The sequence below is a fragment of the Leucopleurus acutus genome (genome assembly GCF_964270905.1).
Source record: "Leucopleurus acutus genome assembly, chromosome: 4".
Lineage (NCBI taxonomy): Eukaryota > Metazoa > Chordata > Mammalia > Artiodactyla > Delphinidae > Leucopleurus > Leucopleurus acutus.
This window is the reverse complement of record NC_139146.1, coordinates 127,412,768-127,437,230: the sequence shown is the minus strand read 5'-3', so window position 1 is coordinate 127,437,230 and position 24,463 is coordinate 127,412,768. Positions and strand designations below refer to the sequence as shown.

Here is a 24,463-nt window from a genome sequence, read left to right as displayed (position 1 = left end):
CAATCCCCAACAAATCCCTTCTGAAACCCAAGAGGGAGGAAAGGTAAGAAGCCAGGGAACAAAGGCAGGGGCCAGCAGACAGGACTCGGTGAGATCTCACGCCTCTCTGGCCCTATGGAACCTTAAAGGCACAGCTTGATCTCTGACACCAATATTTCCTAAGATTCTGTCTTTTGTCACCTTCTCTATTCTCTTGTTTTTTTTTTCTTTTTCTTTTTCGCCTTCTCTGTTCTCAACACTATCTCCTTAAATACTGAGCGACTCCCAAGGTTTTCCCTATAACCTTAATTACCCCGAATTGTATCTTCAGCAAGAACATCTTGTCTAAATTCCAAACCCTACTTTCCTTTTTAAATTCCCTCCCTGCCCCATCTGCCCCTTTCTCCCCAAGGGCTCTAAGGCATATAAAGTTACCACGAATTTTTCATTTTCATATATGAATTCCCATCAATATCCACTGTGGCATTCCCACACCTTCATAATTCACCACCACCACCAAAAAATTAAACGTGGGAAAGCGTGGAATATCTTTCTGTGTTGCCACCTGACAACTTTTTCACTGCAATGGCTCAAATGCATGCTCTTCACACCTGTGGAGATCCTAAATTCATACTAAATATTATAACTTATGTTTCTAGAAATAGGATACATTCTCCTCAGGGTGGTGACCTCAGCTCAAAGAATGCGAAGAACATTTAATATTCCTTTCTTATCTTTTTAAAAATAAAAACAGGTAATCCATGCGTTTTTTGGAAAAGGGACATTTGCAGAGCCTTTGATTAAAAAGAATGTTGAACTCCTGCACCAAAAGCAAGTTTTAAGGCTTTAACCTTAGAAGTCAGAAAGTATGAATGCGCCATTTTAGAGAGAATTCTGTTACAGCACTTCTAGCATGTATGTGGAAGTGTGAGCTGATCTCCATAAGCATTTATTTACAGAGTCAAATTAAAATACTGTGGAAGTAAATCAATAACAAAGGACAGGGTTTGATATTTTTGAAACCCATCAGATGTCTCTACCGATAGAAAATGGTTACATACAATTTATATTAGATCATTAAAATTGACTACATAATATAGTTTTTTTTTTTTTTTGTAACAGCTTAGTTCTCTAGAGAAAAATATTGTTCTGAGGAACTCGCTTATCAATAAACAGAAGTTGAAAAGAACGCTGAAAACCTAGCTGCTTGTCTGAAATGGTTTATTACTCCTCAGGAGAAGCTACTCTTGTCAGATTCTTTGTAAGATTCATCAAATACAATCACTTGCTGGAAATCTAAATCATCATTCAAAATTATTGCAGAGGAAAATACAGAGCAGGAAGAAACAAACTTACATCTCTTGATTACTGCTCTAATGGATGACAAGGGTCCTTGGCTAGAAAAAGAAAGAAAGAAAAATTATTACACATTGATTAATCCTTTTAAAGAAGGATTACTTACAATGCCAGGTCATTTCTGGGACTCAAATGGCTCCAAGCAGCAAGTTTGATACATGAGTTACTGATCTATCCTATTTAAGAAACATAAATTTTAAAACTTTTCAAATTGCCTTTGATATTTAAGATGCTTTATGGGAACTGACGAGGCTGGTGAGGTGTCTACAGCGTAAATAAAATTTTGCCTTAAGCTTGCTTTCATAGCTATCTACATACTGAGTCTTCCAGTGAACTTCTGGACACTACTTGAAATCAGGTAGAAATGACATGGTGCCCCAAAGAATTCTGACCCTCCTATATCTCTTTTGTATTTGAAATCAGAATTCCTGTCTTCTCATATCAGATCAAAATAGATCATTTTTAGAGTCAATGTGACCTCAGGACCAACAGCATTTCTTTCAAAGATTAGAATTAAAAGTATCACCACCTAAAAATAGAAGTCTTCTGCTTGCTTTGAGTTTTGTTCAATAGCTGGTTGGTCCTGGCTACCCCGGACTATGTGACCTTGGGCGAGTCACAGAAGCCTTCTGAGCCTCACCTTACTCACTGGCCAAAACTCTCCAGCCGCAAAGGTTAGTGCTTCTAGTTTGTAAGGTTGTTTGCTCATTTGTTTCTTGTCTTTATTCAAACCAGCTGGATTAATTATCTTTGGAGTCATTTAGAAAAAATATACAACCATGAACTTTTAATGATGTGATTTAGGGAAAAAAAACTTGTTTATAAATTTTTTTTTCAGAATGCTTTTAAAAAAATTTATACTTATTTTTGAATTTGTACTCTTTTAAAGTTTATGCTGTGGTAATCTGTATAAATCCTCTTGCCAGTTACTTAGGTAGATAAGATAAAACTTCAGGAAGATACAATGATGTATCAGTTCATTTTATGGGAGGGATATTTTAAGAATATACTATTCTGACAGACAAGAAAAAAAAAAAAAGCTCCCGGAAGTCTCCAATATTATGAAGCTAGGATCGTAATATAAAAATATAAGTATTTTCAGCAATACTTATTTTTTTAAAAAGGTTCTTGAAGTCTTTCTGTAAACAACTACTTAAAAAAAATTATATAAGGTAACACAGAAGAGGCAACAGCACTAAAATGCAAATAGGATGACTGAAGTTTTCAGAAGAAACTTCTTGGTGTAACAGTGCAGAGACTGCATGTTAGTATTATGTTGACTCAGGTACAGTAATTAAAAAGATCAGAAACAGTACTTAGAAGCAGGGCTCAAAAAGCCAAAGTTTAGGGGACTTCCCTGGCAGTCCAGTGGTTAATACTCTGCGCTTCCACTCCAGGGGGCAAGGGTTTAATCCCTGGTCAGGGAACTAAGATCCCGCATGTCGTGTGGCAGGGTCCAAAAAAAAAAAAAAAAAAAAATGCAAGTTTCATGTATGTATCCAGGCAGGGTATAAGGGATGTTATTGAATGTCTCCACTGATCTGAAGGGATGTTACAATACTCTGTTACCTTTGTGAAGGAGAAAGGTATATTGACTAGGGTGGAACATGGTAGGGGTCATTTGGGTTGAACTGTTTCCTCCCTAAAAAAGATACATTGAGGTCCCAACCCCTAGTATCTCAGAATGTGACCTTATTTGGAAATAAGGTCAATACAGATGTCATTACTATAGTGAAGATGAGGTCATACTGGAGTGGGGTGGGCCCCTAATTCCAATGTAACTGGTGTCATTAGAAGAAGACCATGTGAAGACACAGACGCAAAGGGAAGACGCCATGGAGGTGGGGAGACGGGGATGCAACTGCAAGGCGAGGAACACCGAAGACACTGGCAGACCCCCAGAAGCTAAGAAGAGGCAAGGAAGGACCCCCTGCGGCTTTCAGAGGGAGCATGACCCCTCTGACGGGCTGGATTCCAAACTTCTAGACTCTAGAACTGTGAGACAATAAACTTCTGTTGTTATAAGTCACTCAGTTTATAGTATTGTTAGGGCAGCTCTAGGAAACTAATACAGGGTGGCCTTCAGGGGTGCTGAGTAGGTGTGATAATTCGTGGCGCTGTACACTTTGTGTATTTTTCTGTATGTTATACTTTAATAAAAAGTTGTGTGTCGGGGGTGGAAACTTTGGCACAAAATAGAATTTTGACTGAGGTCAGCTCAGGTTCTACAATTCAAGACTTGCAGCATCATGTTCAGGCTAGATCTAAAAACCAACCAACCAAACAACCATCTTATGTCTAAAACAACATTTTCCAAGCTCTAAAGTTCTCCTTTAGAGGTTGACAGGTTTTGTGGAAGGGAGAATTAGAAAGAAGGCCAGTGGTCCAACACATCTCTATGGGAAGCAGTTTTGGGAGATGCTGGAGTAGCCTCCAGGCTGTGCAGTGCATACAATGTCTGTATCTCAAACATAGCTGTAGGTGTAAAATCTGGGGTTTTGAAGATGCGCCTTTATCTCCATCTTTCTGCAGAGCCCAGACTGCAGTGGAAGGTACCACTCTATAGTCTTAAGAGAAGACCTCAGAGGAATCCTCCCTCAGCACGAGCTCAGGCTCATGTCTCAGCTGGGAACATTCAGGCAGGATGGCCACCACGGGACAGTAGACACGGCTACATGACCCCTGGTCAGAGGAGGGGGCAGCAGAGCCTGTTCTGGGTCCAACTGCCCATATTCACTTTTGGCGCCTCTGCCTGTCAGCTGGTGTGACTTTGTGCAAATTAAATTACTTAGCTTCTCCAAGGCCCCTCGTTTCCTCACATATAAAATCAAGAATAACTCAACTCCCGCATGAGGTCATTGTGAACAGTAAGAGAGAGAATCCATTAAAGCATTTGACACAGTGCCTGGAACAAAGTGTGTGTTCGTTCAATAAACGCGAGCCGCTATTAGCATGATTCACGTTTGTTCACAATCTTTAGGGCCATCACAACACATCTGACAACACATACGACCCTTGACAGGGTCTCACTTTGGGGTCTGATATCATACAGATAGTAGGCCTAACAGTTTATGTTTTTAAGAGATTTTTTTTCTTTGAGATTCACTTGCTCTCCTCTGGTTTCTGCTGTTCAGACAGAACCTGAGCCCAGGCCCCTCCATGACAAAACACAGGACTGTGAAACTGCATCTTTACTCCATTCTAATTTTATAAGCCCACGTCCTGGCGCCTGGCAGAGCTGACCCAGATCTTTTGCCTTCCGCTCTTCAAGCACTGCTGCCCTATTATCAGGTGCCCTTGTTCTTGGTGCAGCAGATAAACCCACTACAGAGTAGGAGAGTCAAAGAACCTTCCAAGGGAAACGAGGGCTTGGGGAAATGGCTTTCGATCCTGAGGAGGAGAACCAAAAGTTGCAGTCAAGACAGAACTGTCTCAGGTGTGACTGCTGATGCTGATTTGTCTTCCTCCAGGACTCTGGGGTCCCCAGCTATTCACGGTCCCCTTCTATCCTTTCCTCCCACTTTCTCCCAATAGCCCTTCCCAGGCTGTGCTGTAGGATCACTCTCTCCCACTGTTTTTGCATAGAACCTTGCTTAGTTGTTAAGACAGTGTCTTTAACAAAGAAAATTGCATTAAAAAAAAGTGTCTCAACATAATGAAATGAGATTTCAGCAATGAAGATGACGAGGAGAACAGCTTATTATTACGTGTGCCAAACACACGATCCATTTTGAAAAAGAGGAGGAAACTGAGGCTTAGAGGTTAGGGCTGCAGTCACACAGCTGGTGAGTGGCAGAGCCAGATGCGGATTCACTAGTGTCTGATTATAATCCAAAAGTCTACAATTCGGGCTTGGGTGGATGGGTGTTAAGTTTCTGAATGTTCCACTGTTCCACAAAGTTCAATATGTAAGCAAATCGCCCCTAGGCATAAAGCTGGCCCCCAAAATTTCACATTGAAGTTTCATCCAGACTCTGCAGATGACAGGAAAGAACAAAATAAAAGTTGCTAAGTATGACACTGTAATGTTGTCAACAACAACAAACACAATGGTTGTTCTTAATCTCATCTAAGAAAATCCAATCTCTCTTTATTTTGGATCATGTTTTATCAAAATAAAACAGATTAAAAAAAATCTTTATCCAACTTTCAAAGCAACAGCTTGTTCCCAAGTTTCAATTCATTGCCCCACCACTCTCTCTGGTAAGGAAAAAAACTGTTTTCCCAAATCCAGGAGTTGCTGGATTTGGCTTGTCTGGTAAACAAATCAGAACAATGCCTGCAAGTGCCCATCCCGCAACATCTTATAGGTTTTGGAGTTCTTTCTATGTGCAGAGGCAACTGAGTATATTTTTAAAAATGCATTCTATATAAAAATCCTCAATAAAGGCCATGGGCATATCATTAGAGTACTAGTTAATAAAGCCATCAGCTTAACAAGGAGTTAAACTAATGTGATCTAGAGGTACAGCCCTCTAGTCAAGCTGATAAAGCTGCCAGTGAACATAAACGTTATCTCCTTGTATGTAGCATCTTCTCCAAAGGCTCTCAACATTTGGACTGATTTATCTCCACCTCCCAGCAGAAAGGTTTAACCAGATCGGTGCGATATTTGCGGGCTGGAAGAGGTATTCTGTCTTATCCATTCTCTCATACATCTAATACTTATTACATGTATAATATGTACCAGGCACCAGAAATGCCTTGAAAGCACAGACTCTGACCTTGGTGAGAAAGACAGATACTGCAACTGCTTTTCTATTAATAGTATACAGGGGTAGGCACAAGGTGCTATGAAGGCAGAGAAGGTATACATCACTCAATCTTGGGGTCCAAGGAGAGGCTTCTAACATGTGACATGTGTCTTGACTGAGACCTGAAGAATGTGTAGGAGGAAAGGTTCTAAAGAGAGAGCGTCAGGTAGCAAACCATCAGGAGTAAAGAGACAGTTGAGCATGGTTTGAGCCCCACATATGAAGAAGCCAGAGTCAAAGGTAAGAAGGGAATGGAACCCAAATGCCATGCCAAAGGATGTGGGAACATGCTACAGAGGGCAGTGTTGACGCCAGGCATGACGCGCTAGGTTAAACACTAAGAATCCACGGGTCAGGGATATGACAGCAAAGTGCTTCAAAAGCAAGTAGGAATTTGTCTGGGACATCTCCCTAGAACAAGCCCTGCTGACTGTAGCTGGTCTGTATGCACCAGCCATGATGTTTATGGCATGCCTGACATTTTTAAAGGGTTTATGAATAAACCCGGGAGTCTGGCATTACATGTCTTTTTTTTTTTTTAACATCTTTATTGGAGTATAATTGCTTTACAATGGTGTGATAGTTTCTGCTATATAACAAAGTGAGTCAGCTATATATATACATATATCCCCATATCTCCTTCCTCTTGCGTCTCCCTCCCACCCTCCCTATCCCACTATATGTCTTGAATTGTGGGTAGATCCATATTTTTAGGAACTAAATATATGAATGATAGGGTTGACACACTCACGTTTTAAAAAATAAGTAATGAGTAGATGTAGGAAAAAGAAGATAAAAGTGAGCAAGAGGAGGTTTCTGGAAGTTCCAGAAAGGCACTGGAGAAGTCTAGGGTGTCTTATTCAAAAATGCATTTATTCACTTATGGAGTTCTCACTATGTAGCTGACATTTTGCCACAAACTGGGGACACAAATATTGGTAATAAATACCCTCTTCCCTCAAGAAGTATGCAATCTTATTGACAAGATCAACAAATAAAAGATATAAACAGGATATGAAAAAAATGTTATACAAGGTATTATGGGAGTTCAAAAGAGGAGTGTCTAAGTTTAGCCCTGGGAGAGGTGAGGAAAAGACAGAGCTGATGCTTGAATAGAACTAGTGCAGGTTTTCTCACCTTTGGTACTACCGACATTTGTTAAGGGGGTAGGGGTGGGGGGCTGTCCTGCGTATTATAGGAGGATTCGCAGCATCCCTGGCCTATATGTACCAGATGCCAAAAGCACACTCCCCCCACCCCTCTGCAGTTCTGACAACCCAAAATGTCTCTAGACATTGCCAAATGTCCCCTGGAGGAAAATTGCCCTCAGTTGGACCACTAAGCCAATGGCAACAAAAAAGAGTAGCAGTGTTTATACGGATGGGAAAGATGTTGGCTTTGCCATTTCCGGCTGCCAAGTTGATGGTGGCAGCAGTGGGAATAAATGGGGCAGGGGTAGAGGCTCAATGCGAGGGAATAGGACAAAGGCAGTGATGAGAAGAGAAGAAATAAAAGAAATTTCTAGCACCAAGAACAGTTTTAGAAAAGCGGTACTACGGCTATATCAGGTGAAAAAATTAGTCTTTCTAAGAAGGAACATAAGAAGTCATTCTATGAAAATAACCTTTTTAAGTCAGGTGTTTACAAACCAAGGATTATGTGCACAGCTTTTTTATGATACTAATTTCAGGACTACAATAAACCTTGACTTGCTGCACTGCAGAAAAAGAAATCATCACATATCTAGCACTTTTATAAACAAAGCCTTGGGCCAACCTTGATTTGCTTCTCAAAACAGAAAGCACTAGTGTTACAGAATAACAAAAATACTTGTGCTTTCATCTTCTGCGTGCATCAATCAAAATTTATCACCCTATATTGCCTGCTAGATGAAGACAATATCATGTAATGGGAGAAGAAAGTATGAGTTAGTAAATAATATTTTGCCACTAGACAAATATAAAGCTATGGTGTCATTTTAAAAGTGTCTAAGTTAATATCATCATCGTAATATGTAGAGCCAGATCTGATACACTGTGGGGAATGGAAAAAAATAAGATTAAGTGTAGTTATCTGAAACTAATGAAAACAAATTATGTTTTAGGTCTAAAACTGATTGGCTTCCATAAAGTTTGGGTATGGCAAGGGGAGTGAATTCCTTCTTCAGAATTAGAAAATAAAGGTTAGTAAAGAAAAATAATTGAGATCCAATTAGAATGACTTTTGCTAAAGTTAAAAACTAAAACAAAACGATAAAATACTTCTATTAATACTTTGAAAGCTTTAGGCAAAAAGTTGTATGAGTTCTGAGTTTACTAACTTTCTTTTTCATCACCTTGACAGCTCAAGTATAATCACTGAGATCTATAATATAACATCAAGTTACATCAGGTATTTTTCTACTTAATCTTCTTCAAAGACAAGAAAATCATATGTATAACCTTTATTTACACATTTGGTTTCTGGACAAAAAAAGTTAATATATATTTAAATGAGTTTCATTAACACACTCTATGTGTTACAAAATTTGTAAAATGCGTTCTATTGACAGTGTGCCGGTGAACCTGAAGAATACAGAGGACAGGCAGAAAGAAAGCAAACAGAATGCATGATGTACCTCCGGGGTATCATGACTGTAGTGGGAAAAGGACAGAATCTGGAGCTGGCCAGAGACCTGCTTTCCTATTTGTGTGAGCTCGGCCAATTTACTTACTTGCTGGGATTGTTTCTTATTTGTAATATGTGGATACGAATGCCCATCTTTTGGCTTGTTACTAAAACTGAATGAAAAAATACTACATAAAATATACAGCACAGTGCTTGGCATTTATCAGAGTCTCAAAAAATGTTAGTTCTCTTTCCCACCCTGTTTGCCAATACACAAACTTCTGGAGTCCATAATTACATGTGGTTGAAATTTTTGGAGCTATTCTGCCCACGCCAGTTGAGTTGCCCTGTAGTTATCATAACCCTACCTTATAAATTCAAATAATTGACCATTCGCATTTCAGTTGCAATGATTATTCACAACTTAACAACCATGCTGAGTTTCACAATGCATGCTTCTCATGTACCTAATCTCCTACGAAGCTGAAGCAACAACAAAGCCGAGAGAACAAAGCAGACCTCCAGGCTTTTGTAAGCGCTGTATTTCCCCCATTGAGAACACAGATCTCTGTTCCTTTAGGTCATGCTTCCCATGACGTTTTTCACAAAATGGGCATGGTGATCAGTAGCTCTGCAGAGTTTCATATTTCTTTAGCTCTATTAAAAAACAAATCCCACAAAAGTGTTCAAAGATCCTGCAAAGAGGCTTTCAGCTCTACTATTAATAACTAGAGTACATTTAAAATTAGAATATGTTGTCCTTTCCAATGCTTTTTGTTTTTTTCTTTTTTTCCCACACATGCATGTCTTGACTTCCTAATTAGCCTGCAAACTTCTCAAGGAAAGAGACGGGCTCCACTCGTTTTTATAGTGCAGCTCAGTGGGATCACGTGCTCACTGAACTAATGCAAACTCAATCCTACTCACAGACAGAAACACATGTAACTTGAATAGTACAGGTGATCCCACCTACAATCTACTTAATAAGCAAATCCCCAGAAATAATTTTGCTGCTGGCTTTGTTCTGTTGGTTTCAGTTCCCAGGTACATCTTGTATGCACATCTTGCCAAAAGTGTCTGGGTCTGATGTTTAAAAATAGGTATTTTTCCTACAAAATTTCACCTTGATGAGTATCTGGTGCTCAAAGAAGAACAGAACTCTCTCCTAACAGTAGATGGAAAACTGGCCAGGTTCACCTTATTAAGAGATGGCATCGACATGGCACCTAATTTGGCAACAAATACTGTACTTTAAGTGTCAATTAATGGAATTTCAGGGGTAATTTTATAAGTTAAGCCTCTGGTAATTCCCAACCCATAAGCATCACAAACTTCACTGAGTGTGCTGCTAAATTTCAAACCACGTCTCATACACAATAGCATACAGTGATATTAATCAGATGCAACTGTGGGTTATGCTATATGATGTACAGCACGTACAACTTACTCTGAGAAGAGGAATAGGCATAATGTCAAGTCAGCACCTAAGAAAGGTGGCGTTTACTGCAACATGTGAGAATAGGGTCTTTAGCTGGATCTTCAGATGTTAACACAAAAAGGGTGAAAACTGTGGGTCTGATGTACAACTGTGTTCAACAAACACCTATTGAATGAACCAAGGAAATAATAATCAGAATAAATTTTTTCTGGGTTTATATCTTTCCTTTATAGTCAACCTAAAGTGATCTACAGAATGAGTTTACATAGAAAACCCAGAAAGAGAAAAAGGGCTAAAATTTACCCCTCCCCTTGCTGGATATATAGCAATATAGGAGGATTAAATTTTATGATTAAAAGTTATTTGTTGCGGGCTTCCCTGGTGGTGCAGTGGCTGAGAGTCTGCCTGCCGATGCAGGGACACAGGTTCGAGCCCTGGTCTGGGAGGATCCCACATGCCGCGGAGCAACTAGGCCCATGAGCCACAACTACTGAGCCTGCGCGTCCGGAGCCTGTGCTTCGCAACGGGAGAGGCCACAACAGTGAGAGGCCCGCGCACCGCGATGAAGAACGGCCCCCACTTGCCACAACTAGAGAAAGCCCTCGCACAGAAACGAAGACGCAACACAGCAAAAATAAATAAATAAAATTAATAAACTCCTACCCCCAACATCTTCTTTAAAAAAAAAAAAAAATCAGTACCAAAACTCAGAAGTTCCAGAAGCAGCTGATATTTGGAGCTGGGCTAGCAACAAAATATGTTCCAAACAAAGAGGTGTGTGCAGGCATATGAATATTTGGGAAGATGCCTTAACCTCAGCATGTGGTAGTTTTCAAATGAGATCAAATTCATCTCAATTAACCACTGTAGTATCCTCTTGTAAAAAATGAAATCTTACTATTAATAACAGCATATGAAAAATCAGTGGGTTTAGTAGAAGGCAGCAGGGAAAGAAAAAAGGTGAGAAACATGATTTCGTGTTTCTCCATTATTTATTTATTTTTGGCTGCGTTGGGTCTTCGTTGCTGCGCGCAGTCTTTCTCTAGTTGCGGTGAGCGGGGGCTACTCTTCGCTGTGGTGCGCGGGCTTCTCATTGCAGCGGCTTCTCTTGTTGCAGAGCATGGGCTCTAGGTGCGCGGGCTTCAGTAGTTGTGGCTCTCGAGTTCAGCAGCTGTGGCTCGCAGGCTGTAGAGTGCAGGTTCAGTAGCTGTGGCGAATGGGCTTAGTTGCTCCCCAGCATGTGGGATCTTCCCAGACCAGAGCTCGAACCCGTGTCCCCTGCATTGGCAGGCGAATTCTTAACCACTGCGCCACCAGGGAAGTCCCCTCTCCATTCTTTATGGGATGAAAGGCAGCAAAACAAGGCAGTTTTGCTATTTTTCATTGCAAAAACAAATACATATTTTAAGCATCTGAAACTGATCAAAATATCAGTTAAGTGATGCTTCCAATAAGATAGAAAATTAGGTCAGTTTGAAACCTTGACTTTAAAACTTTACAAAGATACTATTTCTAAAATGTTGGCTCCATTTTTTATTTGAAATAGTGAGGCAGGTATTTTTTAAAAGCTAGGTTTAAATGTTATTAATAAAAATGCATAAATTACTTGTTATAAGGCACTACAAGATTTTTCTAGACCAATACTTTTTTAAAAATCTCTTTTAAAAGTGAATGTCGTAGCCACGCATTTCTTAGCTTTGTAATTTCTTGATCAAAGGTTTTAGGCTGGCTAAGTCTTTCCTTTTACCCTTTTATAGTTTCCTACAGCATTACATTTCTATCTTTTCACCAAATCTCAGTGATGTCTAAGCCAGAATAAAATAGGCTCAATCAGTGGTGGAGGAAATAATAATGAAGCAATAAACATAACAAAACAGAAAAATCTGATCATTTTCATATGTTGAAGGCCTAAAAAGGCTTTTGTGTTGCTAATAAAAACAAATACATTAAAAAAATCACTTAACCAAGTACTTCAAAAGCTGGCAGTTCTTAGAGTTTCTGTTAAAGCTTAAAACTTTGACTAAGAATTGTAAAAGAGAACACGGAGATAGCTGAGCTCATTCTAACAACAAACATGCAGACTTGTTCTCCTCTGGGAACTGGAACAGAACTTCAGCAGCGGGTAGGCATGAAAACGTTTACTGCGATATTCAACAACTTCTCCATGACAATAAGGATTGCAAGCAGCGCACCTACCAGCTAATACCTAGTTTTTGCAAAGCCACTGGAAATCTTTTTCATTGTAAAACAAGAACATATTTGGCAGCCAAAAGACTTTAAAGGCATTTAAAATGATGACTACTAAGAATTACATGAAATTACCTAACAGGTACAGTAAATCGCTAGATTAGGGAGCCCACAGAAAAACAGGTTTTAGGATACACATTAGATATTTGAAGATACCTTCATTTAAGGGTATGACTGTTGATGAAGACTGCAGACACCGAGTACAACTGCCCCCAAACTAGCAGTTCTATTTTTTTTTTAAGATATTTTTTATGTTGACCATTTTTTAAAGCCTTTATTGAATTTGTTACAATACTGCTTCTGTTTTGTGTTTTGGTTTTTTGGCTGCGAGGCATGTGGAATCTTAGCTCCCCGACCAGGGATCGAACCCACACCCCCTGCACTGGAAGGCGAAGTCTTAACCACTGGACCGCCACGGAAGTCCCAGCAGTTCTATCTTTACAGGACATTTTAAAAGATTCAGAGAGAGTAAATCTGCCTGCTATAAGCACTAGAAAACAGCAGAAAGGAGGGAAGCAAGAAAATGCCGAAGAGAACACAGGAGAGAATGGCAGGGATGGGGTCCAGCTATATAGAATGTGGATGAGCCAAGGCTCTAAAGAGAAGAGGAACGAGCAGCCCACACCAGTGCCACACCGTGATATAACCGGCCCGCTACTCAGGAGATTTCTGGGGTCCCCTCCCCATTCTTTCTTTCCTCTTCCCTCCCACACTGGAGAGGAGAGGCGTTGTATTCAGCCATTCTCACCCAGTCTGCCTTGTGACCAGCTATACCACAGTGAAATGGCCTAAAGTACAGTCTGTGGCAAAGCAACAGTGTGACCAGTACAGAATTTACTTCTATAAGGGAGATAAACAGATCCCCAAACTGAATATTCAGTGTGATCCCAATCTTATTTTCTAAATCTTACCTAAAAAACCATATATATACACATATACATATTATATATACATACCCACATTATATATACACATATATAATTTATATATTTTATATTTATACAAGAAAAGTGAGAACACATCTACCCAGCAGTGTGCTGGAGACAGCTCATACTGGCTCATGAAAGCTGACAATTAAATTTTCAGAAATTCTACAGGCCAGTTTTTTAAACATAGCCATTATTAAAAATTATATAAACTTATTTAAATTATATAAACTTACAAGCAAATAAATCACATAAAAAAGGTAATAAATACTCAAAACTTATCATCTCCTAATTATTTTACTACATTTCACTATTATCTATGCTCTTGAGATGACGTATGCCTATCATTTCTGAATGGTGGAAATACTATAATAATGATGTGCTACTGTGCAACTTTTTCCAATTCATCATCAGTGGTGTCATGTTGGTCAAGGTGGGAGTATTTACACCGCAAAAGTTGGCAAACCAGGGTTGAATTTATCATTTTACTGATTGTCTAGACTTAAGAAAGTGATGGAGAAAATGTTAATAATGCAGATTCAAAATAAAAGTATGTTGTGTTTGTAGCTGTTCCATGAGGAACATACCCCAAAATTGAGGAAACAGTCTTCCAGTATTTGAAAACTATTATCTGAATCAGCAAAAAGTTTGCTCAGGTCACTGACAAAATGGGTGGAAATTCTGACCTATGTTTTGCTTGTTTCACTGTCATCTTATTTATATGAACAAAAGTATCAACCAACATTCATACTGCAATTACACTTAGCTGGTTGTTGAACATTTATCAGGACACCACTGCATATGATTTGTTATCGACCTGTATCTCTGTATTTTCCAAGTTTTATGTAATGAACATTATTACTTTTGTAATTTATTTAAGAAAAAGATTTGTTATGGCAAAAAGCAAAAAAAGTGACCGGTTTATATCAAAGTCATGACTTTATAATTATTAAAATTACATTCAGACCATCAGATAATGAATCACTTTATGGAAGTAGCGGGCTAGGTCAAACCTAAATGCCATTATGGGGTGAAAATCCCCCAGAATCCTAGTATGGATAGCAGCATGCATACCACTTCACGACAGTTTACAAAAAGAAAATGATCTATATATTTTACAAACCCCTATTGCTCCAGCATGAAAATTTAAAAGAGGGAGTTAATAATCAAATTAAATGAACATGAACATCTAGAGTTTAAAAATCATTAGTGTAACTACTACTTCCTTAGTGTGTTCTACGTTCCGGAGATTCTCCTAGGTGCTGGGGATAAGAATAAAAATGGTGAGCCCCACATTCAAAGAGCTTATAGTTTAGTGGAAAACACAGAAAAGTGAACAGGTAAGCTCCTTTTCCTTTTTTTTTTTTTAATCAGGCAATTTTAATCTGCATTAGGAAGTGTGGGACAACCTAAGGACATCTCCAGATATCCTTTAAAAAATAATATTGCAAATATAAAACAAATCAGGAATGTCAATTCAAATGAAATGCAATTGAAAGAGATGGTAAAGTATAATCAAACTTTAAAAAATAATAAAATGGGTTCTGAGTGGCAAGACGGTGCAGCTAGGAAGAGTCACATCTACCTCCTTGCAGCAGCCAAAGCCAGAACCACTCCTCAAGCTCCCAGCTAGTCCAGGGCTGGCGTTTCTAGAACAGGCTTAGCACAACAATCCAGTCCTAACTCAAACTTCCAGGGGCGCCAGGGACATCCTGCTCACCTGCCACCAATGCCTATGTCACCTTAAGAATGCCTATAAGATACGTCAATTGCTTCCTGGGCCGTGGCCCCTCCTGTTACAAGCATTCCTGACAACGGGAATCAACTGAAATGAATGTGTGGATGGACAGATGGATGGACAGGTAGGAGGGTGGGCAGAGAGGCAGATGGACGGGTAGACAGACTTGTTTTTTCTTAATGATGTTACTTTTAAAAAAGAAGATACATTATTTAGTAACTCCTACCACCTATACATCCCACCTATCTAGGCAGCAAATATCATTCCTGCTTTAATGGAGCTGTGAAAAGAGGAAAGGCCCCCCCACACCTGAAGGTGGTGTGATAATATTACACATTTTACTTCTAGACAAACACTCTGTTAAAACTGGGGCCACAGCTTTCCTAGGAGAGATGTACCACTGTTTCAGTCTGAGTTGAACCCAGTCCAATGATACTTAGGGTTCTTCCTGGAATTTCAAGAAAAGAAGAAAAAAGGAGATAGAGACAAAAGAGGAAAGAAACATAACTACCGATGGTGGGGTTAGAATCTAAGACATGTTTCTCACCTCATTCCCACAAGCCACAACCCTGATGGCAAGGGTCTAAGAAAGACGGGGTGGGATTCCCGGGGCAGGAACAGCAAAGGTTCCCTCTTCGTTCCCACCAGCACCTCTACCAGAAGGTTTGCTGATGTGGGACTATGCTTGGTGGTGGGGCAGCAGGGCCTCTGGAGGATTTCAGCAGCCGGAGAAAACAGCAGTGTGTGGAGATAACCGACACAAGTACAAACCAGAAAGCGTTTTCTACATCATTTATTTACTTTTACAAGTAGCCTCAAAACGGGGTACACTTCTTGAGATCCTCAGATTTCTAGTTGTTTCTAGTTCATTTGAAAGTATCTCTTCTCAAGTTGGGAAACACTAACTGATCATCTGTCATGCACCAAACCTGGAGATACAAAGATGAACAAGTGCCTTCAGTTGGGGAGTGAGACTTATAAACACATAATGATGAACTATCATGCAGGGTGATCTGTGCTCTAGACAGAACTATGCCGAAGTAATTAGGAAGCAGTCTTTAGTTGGTCAGTTTGTTTCTTTTTGTCCCTGGATATCAAAATGTTGCAGACAATGACTTTAGGCCCCATTTAAAATTTTTAACATAAAGACTGTACTCATATTCCCTTTTACATCTAACATTTCCTTAGAGACGTTTGTTTTCAAACTAGGACTTCGTATAAGAATAGTGACCTTTCTCTTATTGAAGTGATTCAGCCTTGACCATTTTATCTTAGATTATCTGGTAAAGTAGAATAAAACCTGCTCACTGTGCTAATACTGAATTGCTGTAACTTATTTTGTCACAGTAATTTTATATGTATTTTGGGGTGGGGGGAAGACCTTTTTAAAGAATAAAATTTTAAATTTTGTAAATAGTTTTAGATTTACAGAAAAGTTGTGAAGATTAGTAGTTTCCGTATACCCCACACCCAGTTCCCTCCGTTGTTCACATCTTACATTAATGTTACATTTATCACCATTGTGTGTTTTTAAACACTCTGATTGGGACTTCCCTGGTGGCACAGTGGTTAAGAATCCACCTGCCAATGCAGGGGACATGGGTTCGAGCCCTAATCTGGGAAGAACCCACATGCTGCGTAGCAACTAAGCCCGTGCGCCACAACTACCGAGCCCACGTGCCACAACTACTGAAGCCCGTGCGTCTAGGGCCCGTGCTCTGCAACAAGAGAAGCCACCGCAATGAGAAGCCCATGTGCCGCAACGAAGAGTAGCCCCTGCTCGTCGCAACTAGAGAAAGCCTGCACGCAGCAACAAAGACCCATTGCAGCCAAACATAAAATAAATTTTTAAAAAAATTATAACAAAAAAACCCCCACTCTGATTATGCAGACTCTGCTTTTCCATGTTTTATTTGTAAGAGATTACAGGAGGTACTAGAAAAGCTCCCCTACAGGAATTGTAACGTTGTCAAAACCCAAATATGTTTTTCTCAAGGTGAGGTCACATTCAAAATGAGGAGTGAGGTCAAGAAGACCCAGTCATGGGGCTCGCCACTCTGACGAGCACCACTAGAAGGAACATCTGGAGTGCTGTTTTACAGAGAAGAGAAGGACTAGTAAAAGGAAGACAGAAAGACTGCTAACCTTAAGAATGTAAGGTAAATCAGGGAGGGGCAAAATTTCTGTAGATTATTTTTTAGGGTTCCAATTCCCCAGATTTAGTATAAAACTACCTCAATGCCCTATAAATGCTTATCACACACAATAACTACTTGTTGAATATAAGTGAATCCCACTTTCAAATATATCATCATACAGAAACCCCGATACATTGGTTTGATATCAAATTTGCATTCATCGATGTTTCAGGGAGATTTTTTTTTTTTTTTAAGTCACGATCCTTTCCCAACACGAGGCCTACCCTAAATGCGAGTTGTGGTTTTGCCTCAGACTTAAGCAGAACAAACCTAGGGGCGATCTGAAGGCTATATTCTCAACAATCACTATTATAAAATAATACCAAGATCGAGTCTCTACTCTATTCAAGTAAGGGCCAAACAGAAGAGGGGAGAGGTGATCCACCCCTGTACATAGAGCATCTGATAGCATTAATGCTACAAGTGAATTGCTGGAGACACAGGGCATGTAGGGCTCAGGACCAAGGATCCTGACAGTTGTCAGACACAGAGAGTGGACCGTGAGAAGAGTTCAGAGGTCCGAGGTCCAGTTACAGCCATGCCACTACTCTGAGCATAACCGTAATGTCAGTTTCCTCATCTATCATATACTTTGACTGGATGATCTCTATTCTACCTTCTAAATTTTTTTTCAATATGAAACTTAAAAAACTCCAAGATCCCAATTTAAATTCCACTTAATAAGAATCAATTACTTAATCCACCTGGAATGAAGGACATTGGAGTTGATAACATCCATTCCAATGGTAATAACAGCCAACCTTATTGAGCACTGCTCTAATGCCTTACATCTTTTAACTCACTTAATCCCCACATCCACCCTTAGAGGAATGTACTATTGTTATCCCAATTTTACAGATGAGGAAAGAGTTTATGTAATTTAAACATTCAAGGTCTCACAGCTTGCACATGATGAAGCCAGGATTTAAACTTTGATGGTCTGGTCCCAGAGCCTGAGTTCTTAGCTACTACTGTTCATCACTGCCTCACCTACAGCTGAACATTGAGAGGAAATCACCAAAAAAACACTTAAATAAGTAAGAATTGTGAATCAATTACCAAGGAACCTCGAGAACTTGTCTTCTTTCACTGACTCTCCATGGATGGAAGGTTTAAAATCAGAGGAAAGGGGAAGGTGTCTTGAAGAGTATTAGAAAATTATTTAAGACTTTCATCACTTCTGGGATTTATTCATAATATATAAAATGTCAAGGAGTATATGCAAATAAATGTTTGAAAATTCATGGGTCTGGCTGTATTTTGTGTTTTACAATATCCTACATTAAAGAGGGGTGTTAGCCTCAGGAGCAGCAGATTAAATCTCCACAATCAACTCGATGTACCCTGCAACTGTGGAATACCTGAAGAGACTACGAATCATCCCAAATTGAGGAGGTGGACTTTGGGAGCAATGATATATATACTTTTTTCCCTTTTTCTCTTTTTGTGACTGTGTATGTGTATGCTTCTGTGTGTGATTTTGTCTTTATAGCTTTGCTTTTACCATTTGTCCTAGGGTTCTGTCTGTCCTTTTTTCTTTTTTTTTTTTTTTACTATAGTGTTTAGCACTTGTTATCATTGGTGGATTTGTTTTTTGGTTTGGTTGCTCTCTCCTTAATTTCTTTCTTTTTTTCTTTATTACTTAACAAATTTTCCTTTTAATAATTATTTTTTATTTTAATAACTTCATTTTATTTTATTTTATTTTATCTTCTTTCTTTCTTTTTTCCCCTCCCTTTTATTCTGAACCGTGTGGATGACAGGCTCTTGGTGCTCCAGCCAAGCATCAGGGCTGTGCTTCTGAGGTGGGAGAGCCAAGTTCAGGACACTGGTCCACAAGAGACCTCCCAGCTCCACATAATATCAAATGGCGAAAATCTCCCACAGACCTCCATCTCAACGCTAAGACCCAGCTCCACTCAACGACCACCAAGCTACAGTACTGGACACCCTGTGCCAAACAACTAGCAAGACAGGAACACAACGCTATCCATTAGCTGAGAGGCTGCCTCAAATCATAATAAGTCCACAGACACCCCAAAACACACAACCAGACGTGGACCTGCCCACTAGAAAGACAAGATCCAGCCTCAACCACCAGAACACAGGCACTAGTCCCCTCCACCAAGAAGCCTACAGAACCCACTGAACCAACCTTAGCCACTGGGGAAAGACACCAAAAACAACTGGAACTACAAACCTGCAGCCTGTGAAAAGGCGACCCCAAACAAAACAACTTAAGCAAAATAAGAAGACAGAGAAATACACAGCAGATGAAGGAGCAAAGTAAAATCCCACCAGACCTAACAAATGAAGAGGAAATAGGCAGTCTACCTGAAAAAGAATTCAGAATAATGACAGTAAAGATGATCCAAAATCTTGGAAATAGAACGGAGAAAATACAAGAAACATTTAACAAGGACCTAGAAGAACTAAAGAGCAAACAAACAGTGAAGAACAAAACAATAAATGAAATTTAAAATTCTCTAGAAGGGATCAATAGCAGAATAACTGAGGCAGAGGAACGGATAAGTGACCCAGAAGATAAAAGAGTGGAAATAACTACTGCAGAGCAGAATAAAGAAAAAAGAATGAAAAGAATTGAGGACAGGCTCAGAGACCTCTGGGACAACATTAAATGCACCAACATTCGAATTATAGGGCTCCCAGAATAAGAGAAAAAGAAAGGAAATGAGAAAATATTTGAAGAGATAATAGTGGAAAACTTCCCTAATATGGGAAAGGAAATAGTTAATCAAGTCCAGGAAGCACAGAGAGTCCCATACAGGATAAATCCAAGGAGAAACATGCCAAGACACATATTAATCAAACTATCAAAAATTAAATACAAAGAAAAAATATTAAAAGCAGCAAGGGAAAAACAACAAATAACATACAAGGGGATCCCCATAAGGTTAACAGCTGATCTTTCAGCAGAAACTCTTCAAGCCAGAAGGGAGTGGCAGGACATATTTAAAGTGATGAAGGAGAAAAACCTACAACCAAGATTACTCTACCTGGCAAGGATCTCATTCAGATTTGACAGAGAAATTAAAACCTTTACAGACAAGCAAAAGCTAAAAGAATTCAGCACCACCAAACCAGCTTTACAATAGATGCTAAAGGAACTTCTCTAGGCAGGAAACACAAGAGAAGGAAAAGACCTACAATAACAAACCCAAAACAATTAAGAAAATGGTCATAGGAACATACTTATCGATAATTACCTTAAATGTAAATGGATTAAATGCTCCAACCAAAAGACACAGACTGGGTGAATGGATACAAAAACAAGACCTACATATAGGCTGTCTACAAGAGTCCCACTTCAGACCTAGGGACACATACAGACTGAAAGTGAGGGGATGGAAAAAGATATCTCATGCAAATGGAAATCAAAAGAAAGAGGGAGTAGCAATTCTCATATCAGACAAAATAGACTTTAAAATAAAGACTATTACAAAAGACAAAGAAGGACACCACAGAATGATCAAGGGATCAATCCAAGAAGAAGATATAACAACTGTAAATATTTATGCACCCAACATAGGAGCACCTCAATACATAAGGAAAATAATAACAGCCATAAAAGGGGAAATCAACAGTAACACAATCATAGTAGAGGACTTTAACACCCCACTTTCACCAATGGACAGATCATCCAAAATGAAAATAAATAAGGAAACACAAGCTTTGAATGATACATTAAACAAGATGGACTTAATTGATATTTATAGGACATTCCATCCAAACACAACACAGTACACATTCTTCTCAAGTGCTCATGGAACATTCTCCAGGATAGATCATATCCTGGGTCACAAATCAAGCCTTGGTAAATTTAAGAAAATTGAAATCATATTAAGTATCTTTTCTGACCACAATGCCATGAGACTAGACATCAATTACAGGAAGAAATCTGTAAGAAATACAAACACATGGAGGCTAAACAACACATTACTTAATAACCAAGAGATCACTGAAGAAATCAAAGAGGAAATCAACAAATACGTAGAAACAAATGACAATGAAAACACGACGACCCAAAACCTATGGGATGCAGCAAAAGCAGTTCTAAGAGGGAAGTTTATAGCAATACAATCCTACCTTAAGAAACAAGAAACATCTCAAATAAACAACCTAACCTTACATCTAAAGCAATTAGAGAAAGGAGAACAAAAAAACTCCAAAGTTAGCAGAACAAAAGAAATCACAAAGATCAGATCAGAAATAAATGAAAAAGAAATGAAGGAAACGATAGCAAAGATCAATAAAACTAAAAGCTGGTTCTTTGAGAACATAAACAAAACTGATAAACCATTAGCCAGACTCATCAAGAAAAAAAGGGAGAAGACGCAAATCAACAGAATTAGAAATGAAAAAGGAGGAGTAACAACTGACACTGCAGAAATACAAAGGACCGTGAGAGATTACCACAAGCAACACTATGCCAATAAAATGGACAACCTGGAAGAAATGGACAAATTCTTAGAAATGCACAAACTTCCAAGACTGAACCAGGAAGAAATAGAAAATATGAACAGACCAATCACAAGCACTGAAATTGAAACTGTGATTAAAAATCTTCCAACAAACAAAAGCCGAGGACCAGATGGCTTCACAGGTGAATTCTATCAAACATTTAGAGAAGAGCTAACACCTATCCTTCTCAAACTCTTCCAAAAATATAGCAGAGGGAGGAACACTCCCAAACTCATTCTATGAGGCCACCATCACCCTGATACCAAAACCAGACAAAGATGTCACAAAGAAAGAAAACTACAGGCCAATATCACTGATGAACATAGATGCAAAAATCCTCAAAAAATACTAGCAAACAGAATCCAACAGCACATTAAAAGGATCATACATCATGATCAAGTGGGGTTTATTCTAGGAACACAAGGATTCTTCAATATACGCAAATCAATCAATGTGATATACCATATTAACAAATTGAAGGAGAAAAACCATATGGTCATCTCTATAGAGGCAGAGAAAGCTTTCGACAAAACTCAACACCCATTTATAATAAAAACCCTGCAGAAAGTAGGCATAGAGGGAGTTTCCTCAACATAATAAAGGCCATATATGACAAACCCACAGCCAACATCATCCTCAATGGTGAAAAACTGAAACCATTTCCACTAAGATCAGGAACAAGACAAGGTTGCCCACTCTCACCACTCTTATTCAACATAGTTTTGGAAGTTTTACCACAGCAATCAGAGAAGAAAAAGAAATAAAAGGAATCCAAATTGAAAAAGAAGAAGTAAAGCTGTCACTGTTTGCAGATGACATGATACTATACATAGAGAATCCTAAAGATGCTACCAGAAAACTACTAGATTTAATCATGAATTTGGTAAAGTAGCAGGATACAAAACTGATGCACAGAAATCTCTTGCATTCCTATACACGGATGATGAAACATCTGAAAGAGAAATTAAGGAAACACTCCCATTTACCATTGCAACAAAAAGAATAAAATATCTAGGAATAAACCTACCTAAGGAGACAAAAGACCTGTATGCAGAAAACTGTAAGACACTGATGAAAGAAATTAAAGATGATACAAATAGATGGAGAGATATACCATGTTCTTGCATTGGAAGAATCAACATTGTGAAAATGACTATACTACCCAAAGCCATCTACAGATTCAATGCAATCCCTATCAAACCACCAATGGCATTTTTCACAGAACTAGAACAAAAAATTTCACAATTTGTATGGAAACACAAAAGACTCCGAATAGCCAAAGCAATCTTGAGAAAGAAAAACGGAGCTGGAGGAATCAGGCTCCCTGACTTCAGACTATACTAGAAAGCTACAGTAATCAAGACAGTATGGTACTGGCACAAAAACAGAAATATAGATCAATGGTACAGGATACAAAGCCCAGAGATAAACCCACGCACATATGGTCACCTTATCTTTGATAAAGGAGGCAAGAATATACAGTGGAGAAAAGACAGCCTCTTCAATAAGTGGTGCTGGGAAAACTGGACAGTTACATGTAAAAGAATGAAATTAGAACACTCCCTAACACCATACACAAAAATAAACTCAAAATGGATTAAAGACCTAAATGTAAGGCCAGAAACTATCAAACTCTTAGAGGAAAACATAGGCAGAACACTCTATGACATAAATCACAGCAAGATCCTTTTTGACACACCTCCTAGAGAAATGGAAATAAAAACAAAAATAAACAAATGGGACCTAATGAAACTTCAAAGCTTTTGCACAGCAAAGGAAACCATAAACAAGACCAAAAGACAACACTCAGAATGGGAGAAAATATTTGTAAATGAAGCAACTGACAAAGGATTAATCTCCAAAATTTACAAGCAGCTCATGCAGCTCAATATCAAGAAAACAAAGAACCCAATCCAAAAATGGGCAGAAGACCTAAATAGACATTTCTCCAAAGAAGATATACAGATTGCCAACAAACACATGAAAGAATGCTCAACATCATTGATCATTAGAGAAATGCAAATCAAAACTACAATGAGATATCATCTCACACCAGCCAGAATGGCCATCATCAAAAAATCTACAAACAGTAAATGCTGGAGAGGGTGTGGAGAAAAGGGAACACTCTTGCACTGCTGGTGGGAATGCGAATTGGTTCAGCCACTATGGAGAACAGTATGGAGGTTCCTTAAAAAACTATAAATAGAACTACCATATGACCCAGCAATCCCACTACTGGGCATATACCCTGAGAAAACCAAAATTCAAAAAGAGTCATGTACCAAAATGTTCACTGCAGCTCTATTTACAATAGCCCGGAGATGGAAACAACCTAAGTGCCCATCATCGGATGAACGGATAAAGAAGATGTGGTACATATATACAATGAAATATTACTCAGCCATAAAAAGAAACGAAATTGAGCTATTTATAATGAGGTGGATAGACCTAGAGTCTGTCATACAGAGTGAAGTAAGTCAGAAAGAGAAAGACAAATACCGTATGCTAACACATATATATGGAATTTAAGAAAAAAAAATGTCATGAAGAACCTAGGGGTAAGACAGGAATAAAGACACAGACCTACTGGAGAACGGACTTGAGGATATGGGGAGGGGGAAGGGTGAGCTGTGACAGGGCGAGAGAGAGGCATGGACATATATACACTAACAATCGTAAGGTAGATAGCTAGTGGGAAGCAGCCGCATGGCACAGGGATATCGGCTCGGTGCTTTGTG

At 39.0% G+C, this 24,463-nt stretch overlaps 1 protein-coding gene across 9 annotated transcripts in view; it reads right to left on the bottom strand.

Moving 5' to 3' along the window:
• SH3D19 (SH3 domain containing 19) overlaps positions 1-24,463 on the bottom strand; it is a 181,550-nt gene that overhangs the window by 64,382 nt on the left and 92,705 nt on the right. For 6 of the 9 annotated variants that reach the window (XM_082838663.1, XM_082838666.1, XM_082838665.1 and 3 more), the window contains one exon: positions 1,336-1,376. The exons of 1 other annotated variant lie outside the window; for it this stretch is intronic. In XM_082838663.1, the coding sequence (XP_082694789.1) occupies positions 1,336-1,376 (41 nt within the window). Of the gene's footprint in view, positions 1-1,335; positions 1,377-24,463 lie in introns of those variants that run through there. 2 more of the 9 variants (XM_082838667.1, XM_082838668.1) reach the window with 2 other exon arrangements.